At 45.2% G+C, this 18,604-nt stretch overlaps 1 protein-coding gene across 2 annotated transcripts in view; it reads right to left on the bottom strand.

Annotated features, from left to right (window-relative positions):
- kita (KIT proto-oncogene, receptor tyrosine kinase a) overlaps nt 1–18,604 on the bottom strand; it is a 186,888-nt gene that overhangs the window by 6,149 nt on the left and 162,135 nt on the right. For both annotated transcript variants that reach the window (XM_072496779.1, XM_072496778.1), the window contains exons 15-20: nt 11,679–11,767; nt 8,489–8,616; nt 8,107–8,229; nt 7,504–7,615; nt 7,299–7,398; nt 4,807–4,912 (exon numbers count right to left, since the gene is read on the bottom strand). In XM_072496779.1, coding sequence (XP_072352880.1) covers nt 4,807–4,912; nt 7,299–7,398; nt 7,504–7,615; nt 8,107–8,229; nt 8,489–8,616; nt 11,679–11,767 — 658 coding nt within the window. The remainder of the gene's footprint in view (nt 1–4,806; nt 4,913–7,298; nt 7,399–7,503; nt 7,616–8,106; nt 8,230–8,488; nt 8,617–11,678; nt 11,768–18,604) is intronic.

Here is an 18,604-nt window from a genome sequence, read left to right as displayed (position 1 = left end):
GACAAATGTGAGGTAATGCATTTTAGAAGGCCTAATGCAGGTAGGGAATATACAGTGAATGGTAGAACCCTCAAGAGTATTGAAAGTCAGAGAGATCTAGGAGTACAGGTCCACAGGTCACTGAAAGGGGCAACACAGGTGGAGAAGGTAGTCAAGAAGGCATACGGCATGCTTGCCTTCATTGGCCGGGGCATTGAGTATAAGAATTGGCAAGTCATGTTACAACTGTATAGAACCTTAGTTAGGCCACATTTGGAGTATAGTGTTCAATTCTGGTCGCCACACTACCAGAAGGATGTGGAGGCTTTAGAGAGGGTGCAGAAGAGATTTACCAGAATGTTGCCTGGTATGGAGGGCATTAGCTATGAGAAGAGGTTGAATAAACTTGGTTTGTTCTCACTGGAACGAAAGAAGTTGAGGGGCGACCTGATAGAGGTCTACAAAATTATGAGGGGCATAGACAGAGTGGATAGTCAGAGGCTTTTCCCCAGGGTAGAGGGGTCAATTACTAGGGGGCATAGGATTAAGGTGAGAGGGGCAAGGTTTAGAGTAGATGTACGAGGCAAGTTTTTTACACAGAGGGTAGTGGGTGCCTGGAACTCGCTACCGGAGGAGGTGGTGGAAGCAGGGACGATAGTAACATTTAAGGGGCAACTTGACAAATACATGAATAGGATGGGAATAGAGGGATACGGACCCAGGAAGTGTAGAAGATTGTAGTTTAGTCGGGCAGCATGGTCGGCACGGGCTTGGAGGGCCGAAGGGCCTGTTCCTGTGCTGTACATTTCTTTGTTCTTTGTTGTTCTTTGAATCCACTAGAGACATCTCAAGATTGTTCAAAATGGCTGCATAATAACGCATGAGGCAAGTGATGAACAGATTGTTTACCAGGGTTGGGAGTTATCCAAACTTCTCCTATGATTATCACCAGAATGACTAGGTACTCAGATTCACCTCTCTGGCTGAAGGGGTACCATTGATTAAACATACGTGACAACCTGAGCACCACAACAGTTTTATAGACCACATTCTATCCATGCACACCTGGTGAGAATCTACAAGAAGAGATTCATGGAAGTCTGCGCCAGATTACCTCAGAGCATTCATACTGCGGCAGTCCAATATGTGCTAAACCTTTTCATTCGAGGAAGCAGATTTATGGTCTGGCTCGGAAGAGATGAGGAATACCCATTTTAACTTAGCTCAAGATGTTTTTTAGGTGCCGGATAGGTCTGGGACACCCTTCAGTACTTATCAGCAAAAGTGCCCAGAATAATTGTGATGTGCTGCACCTACACAAGATTGCATCGCAAAGAGAATTGCAGGTAGGGGAGGATAATAGAGCTCATTGCTCATCTTCAGATGAAAGGAATTTAGAGGAAGAGTAGGATGAATATGAGGCCTGCAATGCAGCCATTTACATGGCTGTCCATACGTCAGGAATGCTTTAAGTCATAAACATTCATGTCAAACACAAGAAATTAAATCCTGCGACTTGCTTCAAGAGCCACTTACCTCCTCCTTCCTTTGTAGCAAATAGTCCTTCAACCACTGTTCTTCCCGTTACACATCTAGCCAATGGGTTCCATTATATATTAACATTCATTATCAAAGTGAAAGGGAGAATTGACATTCAGGTCACAATAATGGCACAGAAATGGAAGTAAGTGCGAACTGTTGATGAAAAACAATTTCCTGAATGTAAGCTTCCTAATGGCTACATTATACATCCCATGTGGTTTTAGCTGAGTAGAGGCTAACTATGCAGATCCCTGCCCTGACTGCTGATGTGCTTTTGACCTGGACTCTCTAGATTGTGTAGCCCCTGCGAGCTCCACCAAAGACTGCTCCACCTGCACCTTTGAGAAGTGGCGATCAGACTCGGATATCAGGAGATTAAGTGGCAGTTTTGGTTCTGGATGAGAGTGAGTGGCTGAAAAGTGGAATTGCTTTGGGTGGAGTCCCCAAGTTCAGATCTCCTTTCCTGTCCTAGGTCACTACCAGATCCCTCCTACTACTGTGCTGCAGAACAGCTGATAAAAATCAGTGATGTACTGTACGGCAATAAAAAATATCTGCCATCCTATTTAAGGTGGTACTCTTTTGAGAGTGGTTCTTGAAGCTCCATGCAGGCAGGCTCTCACTCTGTGGTAAACATTCTCACAATTCACTGCATCACCAATCTGCAAGTTATCGAATTATACTCCTCCACCTTCTCCATTGTTGTGGGGAAGGTTCCTGCTATGTCTGTCAGTATCTGGGGCGGGATTCTCCCAGCCCTGGGCCGGGCCGGAGAATCCCAGTGACCGGGCCACGCCGCACCGACGCCGGCATGTGATTCTCCGCAGAGCGGAGAATCGGCACCATTGGCGCCGGCGTGGTTGGCGCAGCACCGGTCGCGGGCCGTTCTACGCGGCCGGTCCGCCGGTTCTACGGCCCGGATGGGCCGAGCGGCTGTGGGGAAAAAAACGAGTCCCGTCAGCGCTGTCCACACCTTCTTGCAGCCGGCGAGAACTCTGCGTGCAAGGGTCGGATGGCGGCCTGTGGGGGCTCCACCCCGGTGGGGGGGGGGCCTCCGATGCGGCCTTACCCGTGATCGGGTCCCACTGATCGGCGGGTTGGCCTCTCTGTCCCCTGGCCTCCTTTCCTATGTGCCGGCCCCTGTACTCCTGCGCCATGTTGCGTCGAGGCCGGCGCGTTGAAGGAGGCCACCACGCATGTGCACGTTACCGCCGGCGCCACTGCGCATGTGCGTGTTGGCGCCGGCGCCACTGCGCATGCGCAGATCCTGCGGCGCCCAGTTCACGCGGGAGTCAGCAGCTGGAGACGCGTGAACTGCCCCAGCGCCGTGCTGGCCCCCTGTCGGGGCCAGAATTACTCCTGGCAGCGGCCCGTTCACGCTGTCGAAAAACACGACGGCGTTTACGATGGCATGGACACTCTGCTGCAGGATGAGAGAATCCCGCCCCTGATGTACATCTACCATCTTCCTTCTCAACAATAAACTCAGGGTCTAGTATTAGTGCCCACCTGAGCAGAGTTTCGAAAAGAAGGTGACCACAGCTCTGTCCCAGCCACTGCTCGTGCTCACTTGTGAGGTGTATATCATCAGGTGAAAACCCAAACCTGTTAAAGGGATCCATCAAAAGTGCAAGTGTCTCTATCGGTATAAGGCTGCATGTCCTGTGACAGTGAACATGCTAAGGAATTGTTTTCATGCATGTCCTGTTCCACCTGCTGTATATGTCAATGCCTGGAGATAAGGGGATATGTTTTTGTTGTGACAAAGTCACAATTTAGGCAATCACCATAACTCAGACTTTCTGTAGTTCACTCATTGTTGAAATAACGTTTGTTTCAAAGATATTTTAATACCAGCTATCTGTGAGTTCCTGTGACTGATGGATGTGCCAGATGTGTCACTTATCTTTGGGATAGCCTCCTTTTCATCTGTTAGCTGAACTATTTGCAATGGATTATTTGTGAAATATACTTCTGGTCCTCTCCTCTTTCTGCATTTTTGTTCTCTCTTTGGAGAAACAGACCACGAGTGAGTGAATGTTAGGTATTCACCCAATGGATGCAATGCAGTATGGCTATGAGACATCTACTATGCATAAGAATTTGGGTGAGTGGATGGATAAATGGGGAGATGAAGAAGTGAATAGGAAATGAAGCTTGGGTACTATTGAGTGTTGAATGGGATGTGAGGAGTGATGTGATGGAGAACACTTTGCAAGACTGGGTAAGTGGAAGGCGTAAAGCACATTAGCAAATGTATTCACTCTCCCTGACCTGGTAAGGTCATTAAACTGTTTCGTGTATTGCATGCATAACCTGCAGGGCAATACTCCTGTACTTCCAAATACGTCTTCTGGGTAAAAGCTGCAGATTTCTTCCTCCCACTGCAGTGAAAGGAATGATGCTCCAGCTGGCTCCTGTACCCAGCAGTAAGTTCAGTGATGCGTTACTGCATTTGTGGCTACCCTTGTTTTATGTGCAGCATTCGCCATGGACAGTTCCAATTTTCAAATGCACATTGTCCATCTCAATAAAGCTGAGATTACATGCTGTGCAACTTGGAAGCATGAAATCCAGGACTGGAATTTTCCTGACCCTTTGGCAAGTGGCCTGGAGGCAAGAGGCCCTGTAAAATGAGAGGGGAGGACACCAGGTAGGGTTGCTGATGTCTTCCTGCTATCATGTCGATTTCCGGCATCAGGGAAGTTGGTGGATTGGTGATCTGTCAAGTGGCAAAATGAGCCACTAAAGTGGCAAATTAAGAGTCAGCCAAGATCCCCCCTCAACTCCCCCCCCCCCCCCCCCCACCTCCCCCCCGGACCCCATCTTACCCCTTGACTTGGGAACCACCGTCAGGTTAACAACAAGCCCTCTGCCTCAAGTGAACAGGCAATACATGATTCAATAGTAAGCGTAATACTTACTACAAGGCCAGGGTACATTTCAGAGCATTTATAATCCCTGATGCTAGAAAGTCAGCTATTGCCACAGTCTTTGATACTCAGAAGCACTTTCGCACATTGTAGTGACCTGGAACTATCAGTTCACTGTTGAACTTGCATGCAGCCTTATGTTTTTTTTAGCTTGATATTTTTGGTTTTGTTATGCAATTGGAAATTGTAACTTTAATTTACTGCTGATGGCAGAGTTCCACAAACAGGCTGCGGCTGGATATAACTTATCTAGCAGCTACCACATTCAGGAAATAACCAACCACTCTGGGTGATATCTGCCCACACATATTGTAGTCACCACACTGCTGGACCCACACACTGTACTGCTTACATGTTTTGAGGTGTCTGACAGCTGCTCTTCAATCATCTCCACTACTTGGTCAAATGTAGGTCTTCTTAAAGCATCAGAATCCCAGCAAGCGTTCATGACTTCATACCTGTGAGATTGAAATATTGCTCAATAAACAGTAACATTAAAGGGGAAACAAGTTAACGAAAGACAGTAGTTTGGTGTGACTCAATGCACAGGCCATAATGGAAGTTTTTATTTTGGTTTTTACTTGTTTGCGTGTTAATTCTTGAACCTTGAGAGAAAAAACTTCCATTGAAGCAGTGTTCAAAAGGTGCCTGAGAAGGTCAGAGGAGAAAAAGCGACAGAGTTTTTGTTTGAATTTATGATGGAAGTATTTAGCATTTTCAATTTATTTTTTCTCTCTCCTGTTGTTCTGATTTTGTCAGATTACCAACTATTTTCTAAAAGGAAGGTACGGAACTCATTCTCGAAGCTCAATGAATCAAATCAATTCCATCAAGTCCGCAGCATTGGCACAACAGGTCTAAAGGGGAATGTCCACATGAACCTCTCCCACCTCTCTTCATCTAACGTCATCAGCATATCCTTTTTATTCCCTTCTCCCTCATAATGCTTAGCTGGTTTCTCCTGGGTCAGAATCCGGGCAATCCCTCCCTAACAGCACCGTGGGTGTACCCACACCACATGGACTACAGTGGTTCAAGAAGGCAGCTCACCACTACCTTCTTAAGGGCAACGAGGGATGGGCAATAAATGCTCACCTAGCCAGCGATGCCACATCCCATAAATGAATTTAAAAGATCATGCATCTATATTATTGATCTCAGCTATTACTTGTGGTAGTGTGTTTCACTATCTTATCACTCTTTGGATAGATAAATTTCTCCTGAATTCTCTATTTAACTGACTAATGATTATCTTTCATTTATGACCTCTAGTTTTGCTAAAAAGTGGCAAGATTCTCCACAATTAGCCTGTTGATTCTATCATAAACTTCCCTTAGCTTAATGATTTCTATCAGGTTACCACTTAGCTACCTCTTCTCCAGAGAAAGGACTCATGCAGAGTGTGGTAAACAGTAGACTGGTAAACTTTTAATTTAATTTTAATGAGTAAATTTATAAGTAAGTCTACATCAATTGATTATCATGAAAACTAGCGCCATTTTGATCATTTATCATATAATACAAGCAGTGTTTAATTAATTAATCAGTTCTGTGGATAAAGATAAAATTAAATAACAAGGACCAGAATTTTACATCCAAAGTTCAGGTGCAGACCCGGAAGGCTGTGAAATGATGTGAGAAGACATTGGGCACATATACTGACGTCATCACTCACTTGCTCCTATTACAGGGATCCCTGTGGGGAGGTCCACCTATTACAGGGGTCCCTGGATGTGCTCCCTATTACAGAGGTCCCTAGGAGGGATGGCCGGGTCACCCCCTGCTTGGGAGTGGGAGGGGCACCCAGGCAATCCGGGGTGGGGGGGTCGGGACAGATTTGCGTTGCGGGGGGGTGACTGTGGGACTTCGCTATTGGGCCGCCCACTCAAAACGGCAGCCCAATAGTGGGATTGCCTGTGAATCCCTCGTGTTTCACACCATGTATAAATTTGCATGGTGTGGAATGTTGAATTGCGTCTCACTTTACGACTGCAAGGGGATCCTAAAACTAGTGCAATTCAGTTCCGGCAGGAGAACATTGTTGCTACGTGGGTAAATGTGGCAGCAAATTTTGGCAGTTAGTCTGCTTTTTGTTACATTAAATCCTTAGTGATGAGTGTAAGTGATGGCAATGGGTGAATCTTACCTGCAGTCTTTTGAATACACCTAAGTAGATAGGCCCTTATTGGAACAGCAGAGCTGACCCCAATAACAGAGTTGTCTTCAGTATTACACTGATTATGTGCTCTGTCCCGGAGCAGGGTTTGGAACCATAACCATTTAAATTAGAGAATCGACTATTTAACCAAAATAACATTGAAATGTTCCTGTTAGCATGACACTTATTAAGTAACTTCACTGTGATAAGAATATTATCATGTCACATTGATTTGGATGGTTGAACAAGCTAGCCATTGTTTTGTACATTTTATCTTCAGCGTGCCCCCATTTGTAATGATCACAAGGGAACACAAGCAAAAGGAGAATTATGTACAGCATTTGTAGTCAACTGGCACCTCAAATCACACGCACAACTCGTAAGCAAATTTTACCATTTTTGTATCTGACAGCTGGCTAGAAGTTGAAGCTGTAACACCTGACTTAAATGATGTAGAACAACATGATTTCCCATCCTCTAAACAAAAGCTCTGATCTCCAGTACCAAACCATTAAGTATCATGCACGTGCACACTTTGGCTCATTGACAAGCTACATAATGGTTACTACTGAAGTCTGGCAACATATCAAGCTGTTGTCAGAGCAAGCCCTTACACACAAAGAGAAGGGATATTGACTAAAAGGGCAGTTTGTGTTGTAACTAGTTTGAGAAAATCAATTACTTACAACTCAGCAGACGTAAGTTCAGGACTCAGCATCCTGTAGCCTTCCTTGATCATTTTGTAGAATTTGTTGTCCACAGGAATGCCAGGATAAGGGCTGCTCCCTAGAGTGAAAGGATGTTAAACAATTTACCACAGATTTGTATACACTCACTTACAATTAATGCAGTTAGGACTAAATTGAAAAGATAGAAGGGATGCAGACGTACCTAATGAAAAGATTTCCCACAATAAAATGCCATAAGACCAGACATCACTCTCAAATGTGTACACACAGTCAAAAATACTCTCCGGAGCCATCCATTTCACAGGAAGACGAGCCTGGATTTAAAACAGATCATTCAACTAAAAGCCAATTTGAGGATACAATCATCATATTTTCAACATCATCAGCACAAAATGTAATTGAAACCTAATTGTCAAATATTCATATATTGATGCACTGTAGTGTAGAAGATTTTTACCAGTGATTCCTGAGCAAGTTGAGATGCTGATTCCAACCAGAGTGTTTTAAAGGGTATCTCAGATATGGCAAGGTGTTTCAGACAAGAGGACAGGAGGGCAAGTTAATCAAGATCACTACTACCGGCAAACAATTTAAGAGATGACTATGTAGAAGCTTAGAAGGACCAAATGTTATGACGTGTGCTTCAGTCCCTGATGGCTCAGTGTTAACATCTCACTGAGTTCTTGGTGGTCGGGAGTTGATATGCGATTGAGTCCCCAGTGTTATGTATTAGATGTTCTGATGGCCTTTGTGCTGCAAAGTGATTATGCCATAAACCAGTGGCCAGCTCTCCAGAGTGACTTACATTGCCTTTCACCACATAATTCGAATCATTCCTGATATCTCTAGCCAGCCCGAAATCGCATATTTTTGCAATCTGTCCATTGGTTAGAAGAATATTTCTTGCGGCCAAGTCTCTGTGAATGCACTGTAATTAATTAAATATATAATTTAACATACTGTAAAACAAAACAAAAAATCAATAATAATAACTTAAGGAAAATTATGGATGGAATTTTATGGTCCTGTCGTGGCAGGAGCGGGGCGGGAAAATGTGGCGAGCCATTCAAAAGGCCATTGACTTCAGCCGGACTGGAAAATCGCACCAGCGGGAGGCACCATAAAATTCCGCCCGGTGAATTTGAAATCATCTTCAACTAACAGTTTCTTGAGTAACGCAAGCTTACATTCTTAGAGGAAAGGAAGTTCATTCCCTTTGCAACCTGATAGGAAAAGATGAGAAGGTCTTCAATTTCCAGAGCCAAGTTATCCTCTTCAGTGACATCATTGTTGTTTTCTTTGTCACTGTATGATTCTAGTAAAAAAAAGTATTTGATGTTAATTCAAAATAATCATTAAAAATGCATATACTGCATAATCCAAAATAATTATTGCATAATTTACAGGGTAATTTTTATATTTGGTCTTGGGATTTGGCAACATTGGGAAAACGGCCTATTTCTCACAACCTCAGGGCATCCCAAAGTTCATTACAGCCAATGGGATAGTTAGAAGTGTAATTGCTGCTGTTAAGCAAGTAACAAGGCAACCAGTTTCTGAACTTTTCCACCTCTGAAAATACAGGTACAGCGAAATCCACGCATTTGCAAATCAGATGTATGCAAATATTAGTTCTTTGCATACTTTTCCAATTTCCTGGCATCTTTACATAACTCTTAAATTTAAAGATACAGGCCGTAATTCTCCATCCGTTCATGCCGACGGGATTATGGGAATAGGGCTTAAATGGGTCGATGCAGACTCAATGGGCCGAATTGTCTCCTTCTGCACTCTATGTTCTATGATTCTCTAGTCCCCCTGCAGTGAATGGAGTTTTGGCCGAGCATCAAATTTTCCGTTGCCCTGGGGCAATGGTGGGACGAACTCAAATCGACGAATCCCAGCCACAATTTGTGTGTCACATTTATGTCATTCGATAGTATCCATGTTCATCAACTGGGATTGTAACATTTAGGTATTCTTTCACAGCTTCCAATATCAGTTTCATCAACCATACCGGCCAGGATTTGGCCAAGGTTTCACAGCTCGACGCTGGCCTGTTGTGTGTCTCCCCTCCGCCCCGGCCATCGCACCCACCCCCCACCACACCAGCGAATGGCAGCACCTTAGCCCAGTGGTTAGCACAGTTGCTTCACAGCTCCAAGGTCCCAGGTTCGATTCCCGGCTTCCATCACTGTCTGTACGTTCTCCCCGTGTCTGCGTGGGTTTCCTCCGGGTGCTCCGGTTCCCTCCCACAGTCCAAAGATGAGCAGGATAGGTGGATTGGCCATGCTAAATTGCCCTTAGTGTCCAAAAAGGTTGGGTGGGGTTACGGGGTTGCCGGGATAGGGTGGAGGCGTGGGCTTAAGTGCGGTGCTCTTTCCAAGGGCTGGTGCAGACTTGAAGGGCCGAATGGCCTCCTTCAGCACTGCAAATTCTATGATTCCAGCCATTTTGATCGCCATTCAGTTCAGTGGGACCGTAATATCCTGCTACGCAGGAGGGGCCATATAACCATGGCCATAAGTTACTTGCATGGAAGGATGGTCTTTGCTTTCAAACCAAACGTTGCCTCCCTAGACCTGTGATCTACATGTAAAATGAAGATCAATATTACAGCAATGCACGTGCAGCAGAAAAAACTAAGTTGACATTTTCAAAACCGCTTTCTGTTTTATCCTGCTGTTGCAACACAGCTGCTGCAGTGTTTTTTAAAAATTATTTCCTGGAAAGTAGGTGAAGCTGAGAAGGCCAGCATTTGTTGCCCATCCCTAATTAACTTTGAATTGAGTGGTTTGCCACACCATTTCGTGGAGCAGTTAAGAGTCAACCACGTTGTTGTGGGTCTGGAGTCACATGTAGGCCAAATCAGGCAAGGATTGCCGACTTCCTTCCTTAAATAGACTTAGTGAACCAGATGTTTTTTTCCAACAATCAATGGTCGTTTCGCGGTCAGCATTACTGAGACTAGCTTCCAATTCTAGATTTGTTAATTGGATTCAAATTTCAACCGCTATCATGGTGGAATTTGAACTCATGTCCCCAAAGCACCAGTTACATGTCAGCTGTGGTCCAGGTGTTAGCACATTTGCCTCTATCATGAGGACTTTGTTTTGAGTCTCAATCCAGGGATGCAGCAGAGAAATCAAGGTTGCCATTCCAGGGCAGTGCTGAGGGAGCGCTGTACTTTTAGAGGCGGGTATTTCAAACGAGATGTTAAACCAAGCCCACATCTGCCTGTTTGGGTGGATGTAAAAATAAAACATGGTACTATTTTGAACAAGGGCAGGGGAATTATCCCCAGTGTGCTGGCCAATATTTATTGTCGACATCACGACAATCTGGTCATTACAACTGTTTGTGGCAGTTTGCTGAGCTCAGGTTATCTGTCATATTTTGCACAACAATAATCCAAAAATGTACTTGATTGATTGTCAAGTGCTTTGAGATGTCTGGTGATCATGAAAAGCTCTATAAATGCAAATATTTATTTTTAAATGGAAATCCTTGAAAGTTTGAATCAGGGCTTAAGTCAGAATATGAGATTTTCCACTTTGGTGAAAACATCGCATGAAGTCGACATCCACCCATCCATCCTCCCCTCTCCTGACCCAGGAGAATTGGTCATGATTCTGGCAATTTTCCAATGAGATTCCTGCCTGTTTTAAGCTGCCCATCTGGAAAGACAGACAAATGGAACTGCAGGCCTTTGGCACTGGGTGCAGCAGACGGAAAAGGCAAATTGTTGGTGGATTTGCTAAAAAAAAAGGGGCTGCTTTTTTAAAAAATAAATCAGAAGTTTCATGGGGTGGGAGATTGCACATTCCTTTTTGAGAACTTTCAGCATTGAAGTTATCTCCAAAACACGCTGCTCGGGCAGTAATCACAGAAAATGTACTGAATGATGTCCTTCCTTCATTACCACCCATTTGCCCACTCATATATATGGACAGTTCCAAAAGTGAGGGCAAGCAGTGGGCTGGTGAAATGCAGGTCGGGCCATGTTCCAGCCACTGTGCACCACACAAATAACAACAGAAAGGGCTGGATAAACTCAGCAGGTCTTGCAGCATCTGCAGGGAGAGAAATGCAGTTAATGTCCGTATGAACCTTCTACAGAGCTGTGCACCACTCATCAGACTCATGTCCCCATTGATTAGATCATGGGTAATGACAAAATAAGACCAGTAAATATTCCCACATCCTCAGCTCCTGTGTTCAGGGACATTGTATCATTCATGAACCATTTTCTTTCTGTAACATTGAACTTGATGCCTGATTAATGACTTGTTTTGCTCTGCACATTCGCAACTCATTTAATCACACTGCAAAAATATTACAATGATGGGTAGCCCTCTCACATCACAGATAACTTACCCTTGCTCGGGAATTTTCTTTTGTCTGCCTTTTTTTGTGGAGATGTTACACTACTTGGTTTCATTTCCATGTATGATCCAGAACTGTTGCTATAGTAAGCAAAGAATAAATGTAAATAAATCAATGGGTTATGAACTTGCAACAAACACTGAAGTAAACCAATAGTATTTTTGTTTTCAGGTGCTGAGAAGGATTGCTTGGATTTTGGAACCTTGTGCGATCATTTGCCTATTCAAAAGTGTACACAAAGCAGTTTGTAAACTGTGAACAAAGTCTATAAAGCCAGGAAAACGTATATACATACCAGTCCACAAACTGTGAACAATACCTGCAAATTAGGATGCAATGAATATGAAGTGAATCAAGAATTCTAGTGGTCTGAAATAGTTGAAAGAAGAGGTGAGGGAGATTGAAGTGTGAAATGGAAAAATAAAATAGATTTCCTTATAATATAAAATTAATTGTTTTAGAAGGGAGCGCAATAAAAATGTTCTCTATTGGGACTCTTGCAATTCGGAGCCTCAGTGGAGAACTCCCCGCTGAGGCCGCACTTAGTTCTATTTACGAGGAACTCGGCTCGCCAGATCTCTTCAATTCAGGAAGAGATCGGGACGCCATTTTTAAATGGCTTCCTAACCTCTCAACCCCCTATCCAGCACCCAGACCCCGCCCCAAAACCCTAACTCTCCTATAAGGGGTTCCTCGGGCCACCCACACCCCACCTCACATGCGCAGAGCACCTCCCACATGGACCATCGCTGCCATGGGATTCATATCTCAATATCTCGCAAGATCGTGTTCGATCTCGCGAGGTGTGGCGAGCCGGGTAGATACCGGAAGAAGGATCTCCCGGCATCTACCGGCCGCACCACCTTTCTTAGAAATATCGAAAACAGGGGCAGGAGGTGGCCATTTAGCCCTTGAACCTGTTCCGAAATTCATTTTGATCATGGCTGATCATCCAATTCAAAAGTCTAATCTTGCTTTCACCCCATATCTTTTGATTCCCTTCGGCCCAAGAGCAATATCTGACTGCTTCTTGAAAACATACAAAATGTTTTCGCCTGAACTACTTCCTGTGGTAACAAATTCCACAGGTTCACCACTGTCTGGGTGAAGAAATATCTAATCTCTGTCCTAAATGGCCTACCCCGTATCCTCAGACTGTGACCCCCGGTTATGGACACCCCACCATCGAAAACATTCTTCTTGCATCTACCCTACCTAGTCCTCTTAGAATTTTATAGGTTTCTATGAGATCCCCCCTCTTTCTTCTGAACTCCAGCGAATACAATCCTAACCGACTCAAACTCTCCTTATATGTCAGTCCCGCCACCTCAGGAATCAGTCTGGTAAACCTTCGCTGCAGTCCCTCTACAGCTAGAATATCCTCCCTCAGATAAGGAGACCAAAACTACACACATTATGCCAGGTGTGGCCTTTCCAAGGCCCTGAATAATTGCAGCAAGACATCCCTGCTCCTGTACTCGAATCCTCTTGCAATGAACACCAGCATATAATTTGACTTCTTTACAGCCTGCTACACCTGCATGCTTACCTTCAGTGACTGCTGTATGAGGACACCCAGGTCTTTTTGCACATTCCCATCTCCTAAATTATGGCCATTCAGATAATAGTCTGCCTTCTTGTTTTTGCTACCAAAGTGGATAAACTCGTATTTTTCCAAATTATACTGCATCTGCCATTCATTTGCCCATTCACTCAACTTGTCCAAATCACACTGAAGGATCTCTGCTTCCTCCTCACAGTTCACCCGCCCACCCAACTTGGGTGTCCTCAGCAAATTTGGAGAATGACATTTTGTTCCCTCATCTAAATTATAATATATATTGTGAATAGCTGGTAGGGTCCTAGTATCGACCTCTGCAGTATCCCACTAGTCACTGCCTGCCAATTTGAAAAAGACCCGTTAATTCCGACTGTTTGTTTCCTGTCTGCCAACACATTTTCTATCCATCTCAATACACTACCCCTAAGCCCGTGCTCTTTAACTTTACATGCGAGACTTTGTCAATGCATCGCAGCTGGTAGATCACGCCTACTACTGTTTCTTCTGACTTTACAATATATTAAAAGATTTCCAAGTTTTGGGAATTTTAAAAGCAGCTTCCAGAGGTCCCATTGGTTACATAGAACATACAGTGCAGAAGAAGGCCATTCGGCCCATCGAGTCTGCACCGACCCACCCAAGCCCTCACCTCCACCCTATCCATCATCATCACCCAATAACCTCCACATCCATCATCATGAAGTGCTTCAAAAGGTTAGTCATGGTACGAATCAACTTCAGCCTCCCAGATTGCCTTGATCCACTACAGTCCGCCTACCGCTGCAACATGTCCACAGCAGACGCCATCCCCATGGCCCTGCACTCTACCCTGGAACACCTAGATAACAAAGACACCTGTGTCAGACTCCTATTTATCGACTACAGCTTAGCCTTCAACACCATCATTCCTACAAAACTCATCTCCAAACTCCGTGACCTTGGCCTCGGCTCCTCCCTCGGCGACTGTATCCTGAACTTTCTAACGCACAGGCCACAATCAGTAAAGATAGGCAACAACACCTCCTCCACGATCATCCTCAACACCGGTGCCCCACAAGGCTGTGTCCTCAGCCCCCTACTATACTCCTTGTACACCTATGACTGTGTGGCCAAATTCCCTTCCAACTCGATTTTCAAATTTGCTTATGACACCACTGTAGTGGGTCGGATTTCAAACAATGACGAGACAGAGTATAGGAATGAGATAGAGAATCTGGTGAACTGGTGCGACGACAATAATCTCTCCCTCAATGTCAACAAAACGAAGGAGATTGTCATCGACTTCAGGAAGCATAGTGGAGGACATGCCCCTGTCTACATCAATGGGAATGAAGTAGAAAGGGTCAAGAGCTTCAAGTTTTTAGGTATACAGATCACCAACAGCCTGTCCTGGTCCCCCCATGCCGACACTATAGTTAAGAAAGCTCACCAACGGCTCTACTTTCTCAGAAGACTAAGGAAATTTGGCATGTCAGCTACGGCCCTCACAAACCTCTACAGATGCACCATAGAAAGCATTCTTTCTGGTTGTATCACAGCTTGGTATGGAGCCTGTTCTGCCCAAGACCGCAGGAAACTACAAAAGGTCGTGAATATAGCCCAATCCATCACGCAAACCAGCCTCCCATCCATTGACTCTATCTATAATTCCCGCTGCCTCAGAAAGGCAGCCAGCATAATTAAGGACCCCACGCACCCTGGACATACTCTCTTCTACCTTCTTCCGTCAGGAAAAAGATACCAAAGTTTGAGGTCACGTACCAACCAATTCAAGAACAGCTTCTTCCCTACTGCCATCAGACTTTTGAATGGTCATACCTCGAATTAAGTTGATCTTTTCTCTACACCTTGCTATAACTGTAACATTATATTCCGCAGTCTCTCCTTCCTTCCCTATGTACGGTATGCATTGTTTGTACAGCATGCAATAAACAATACTTTTCACTGTATGCTAATACATGTGACAATAATAAATCAAATCAAATCAAATCTCCGTAACCCAATAACCCCTCCTAACCTTTTTGGACACTCAGGCAATTTAGCATGGCCAATCCACCTAGCCTTTGGACTGTGGGAGGAAACCAGAGCACCCGGAGGAAACCCACGCAGACACATAGAGAACGTGCAGACTCCGCACAGACAGTGATCTAGCGGGGAATCGAACCTGGGACCCTGGCGCTGTGAAGCCACAGTGCTATCCACTTGTGCTACTGTGCTGCCCATAGCAGGGTTCACCAGTTAGAATTTTCACCAATAGAATAAGAAAGTTAGAAGGAATGTCTTTAGAATACTTTGCCGCATACAGTGATTGGGACTAGTGCAATTTTAAGGAAAATTAGATAAATATGCACATGCTGAGCTGCCTTTGGGTTATCAATCTTCTCCTACATTGGGAGAAGTTCCGCACAGTACAAAAAAAAGATCCCATTGTCCTGTACAGACAGGCTCAGAGCTCACCCTAACTAGACCTCGAAAATAACTGACTAAACCTACCTAAATCGACAGCTGCTGTTTATATTTGCCACTAACGGCACTTTAAGTAATGAAGGGGTCCATTCCAGGTCTGCTGCCTTAGGGAGCAATCCTATAATACAATGGGGTCACTATTCCTGGAAGTTTATTTGGCATCCTATGCAAACAATTCTGTTCAAGTTGTCAAGAGCTATGCTGAAATCCTGTTGCAAAACACCGGTTTGACCCCAGGATGTCATTAAAATTAAATGGGATATCAACAGGGCCCAATGCAATTTTGAGAAGCGACTGAGCAAATTCACAGTGACACTGCTCTTCGTCTATCTTGACAAATGGCTTCTTTAAAAGCAACATATATCCTGAGTTCTTAAGTCAGCAGAAATAAAAGAAACAAAAGTTCCACTTGTCTACCCTACCAATATGCATCAAATAACTCATCCGCGTATTTTTCTGAACAATAAATTTGTTGGCATATCAACGAGTCTTGAGTCAGCATCTAATTTTGAAATTTGCTTGCAACAAACATGCATTGATGAACGACTGATTCAGTGCAGAGTGAGTTAGTATGACACCGACCACCATTTGAAGCTGAATTATACATATTGTTAATGCTATGAATTCTGTTACTAGTAGCAAGCACAACATTTTTTATTAACCCCTGTGTAGTTTTATTTTTATTTCAAATTGCCCTGAACAAAGTTATGCGGCTGGATTCTCCGTTCCTAAGGCAAAGTGTTGATGCCGGAGCAGGATTCGTGGACTTCTATGACAGCAAAACTGACAGATTCGGTGACTGTTAAGGGGCTAGCATTGGCGCCACGTGGGAAACGATTCCAATGGGAAACGGTGTGGAATTCGCCGGATTCGTGATTTACACTCAGGAAGCCAAAAAGCTGCAGCCGCATATACACACTTCACTCCCCACACTCACCATTCCAGCCAACAAGATGGCAGCAAGGAGAGCGGCATCCTGTTTTTTGGACGCCGAGCTCGAGACCCTGCTGGGCGCCATGGAGGAGAGGCAGGCAATCATGTATGCTGGCTGGGAAAGGTAGGGCAGTGGATGGTGTCTATATGGACTTCAGTAAGGCTTTTGACAAGCACCCTCATTGTAGACTAGTACAAAAGGTGAAGTCACATGGGATCAGGGGTGAGCTGGCAAGGTGGATACAGAACTGGCTAGGTCATAGAAGGCAGAGAGTAGCAATGGAAGGATGCTTTTCTAATTGGAGGGCTGTGACTAGTGGTGTTCCGCAGGGATCAGTGCTGGGACCTTTGCTGTTTGTAGTATATATAAATGATTTGGAGGAAAATGTAACTGGTCTGATTAGTAAGTTTGCAGACGACACAAAGGTTGGTGGAATTGCGGATAGCGATGAGGACTGTCAGAGGATACATCAGGATTTAGATTGTTTGGAGACTTGGGCGGAGAGATGATAGATGGAGTTTAATCCGGACAAATGTGAGGTAATGCATTTTGGATTGTCTAATGCAGGCAGAGAATATACAGTGAATGGTAGAACTCTCAAGAGTATTGAAAGTCAGAGAGATCTAGGTGTACAGGTCCACAGGTCACTGAAAGGGGCAACACAGGTGGAGAAGGTAGTTAAGAAGGCATACGGCATGCTTGCCTTCATTGGCCAGGGCATTGAGTATAAGAATTGGCAAGTCATGTTGCAGATGTATAGAACCTTAGTTAGGCCACACTTGGAGTATAGTGTTCAATTCTGGTTGCCACACTACCAGAAGGATGTGGAGGCTTTAGGGAGGGTGCAGAAGAGATTTACCAGAATGTTGCCTGGTATGGAGGGCATTAGCTATGAGGAGCAGTTGAATAAACTCGGTTTGTTCTCACTGGAACGACGGAGGATGAGGGGCGACCTGATAGAGGTCTACAAAATTATGAGAGGCATAGAGAGAGTGGATAGTCAGAGGCTTTTCCCAGGGTAGCGGGGTCAATTACTGGGGGGCTTAGGTTTAAGGTGCGAGGGGCAAGGTTTAGAGTAAATGTACGAGGCAAGGTTTTTACACAGATGGTAGTGGGTGTCTGGAACTCACTACCGGAGGAGGTGGTGGAAGAAGGGACGATAGTGACGTTTAAGGGGCATCTTGACAAATACATGAATAGGATGGGAATAGAGGGATACAGACCCCGGAAGTGTAGAAGATTGTAGTTTAGTCCGGCAGCATGGTCGTCAAGGGCTTGGAGGGCCGAAGGGCCTGTTCCTGTGCTGTACTTTTCTTTGTTCTTTGAAAGGACTGCCAGCCGCCACCATTCACCATGCCTGGGCACAAAGTGGCAGAGGCTGTCAGCGCCGTCAGCGACATCAACCGGACTGGCCAGCAGTGCGGTAAGAAACCACACGACCTCCTCAGGGCGGCCAGGTGAGTAGGCAGCACTGTGTCCCTGGCACCAACCTCCATCCCACACACGTATTACCCCAGCCCCCCATGCGGAGGGCGTCCGAACCCCCACCCTGCATCACAATCCGGCACCCATACAGGCTGCCATGGCCGGATGCCCAAGCCACTGAAGCCACCAGCTAGCCAGCGTCGGACTGTCTAAAACTCTGCGTCTTCTGTTTCCGCCCCCCTAGAGGAGGTCGCTGATAATCGCCAGTAGCGGGAAAAGACCAGAGGGGGACTGGAAGACCTGCAGCCCTCACCGCGGCAGAGTAGCGGCCACTGGACGTGGTCAGTGGGCCCGAGGAAAGGGCAGTCACTGAGATGGAGGTCAGCGTCGGGCGAGGAAGTGAAATCTTGCTGAGTTGCAGTTCCCCGCGACATGTGTGTCAACGCCGGCCCAACACCACCCCCACACCACCTTCATACCACTCCCTCACCCCCACTCCACCACCACCACTACTCGCCGCTCCCAAACATA

The sequence above is a fragment of the Scyliorhinus torazame genome, chromosome 3 (genome assembly GCF_047496885.1).
Source record: "Scyliorhinus torazame isolate Kashiwa2021f chromosome 3, sScyTor2.1, whole genome shotgun sequence".
NCBI lineage: Eukaryota > Metazoa > Chordata > Chondrichthyes > Carcharhiniformes > Scyliorhinidae > Scyliorhinus > Scyliorhinus torazame.
The sequence above is the reverse complement of the archived record's forward strand: the minus strand, read 5'-3'. Positions and strand labels throughout refer to the sequence as shown.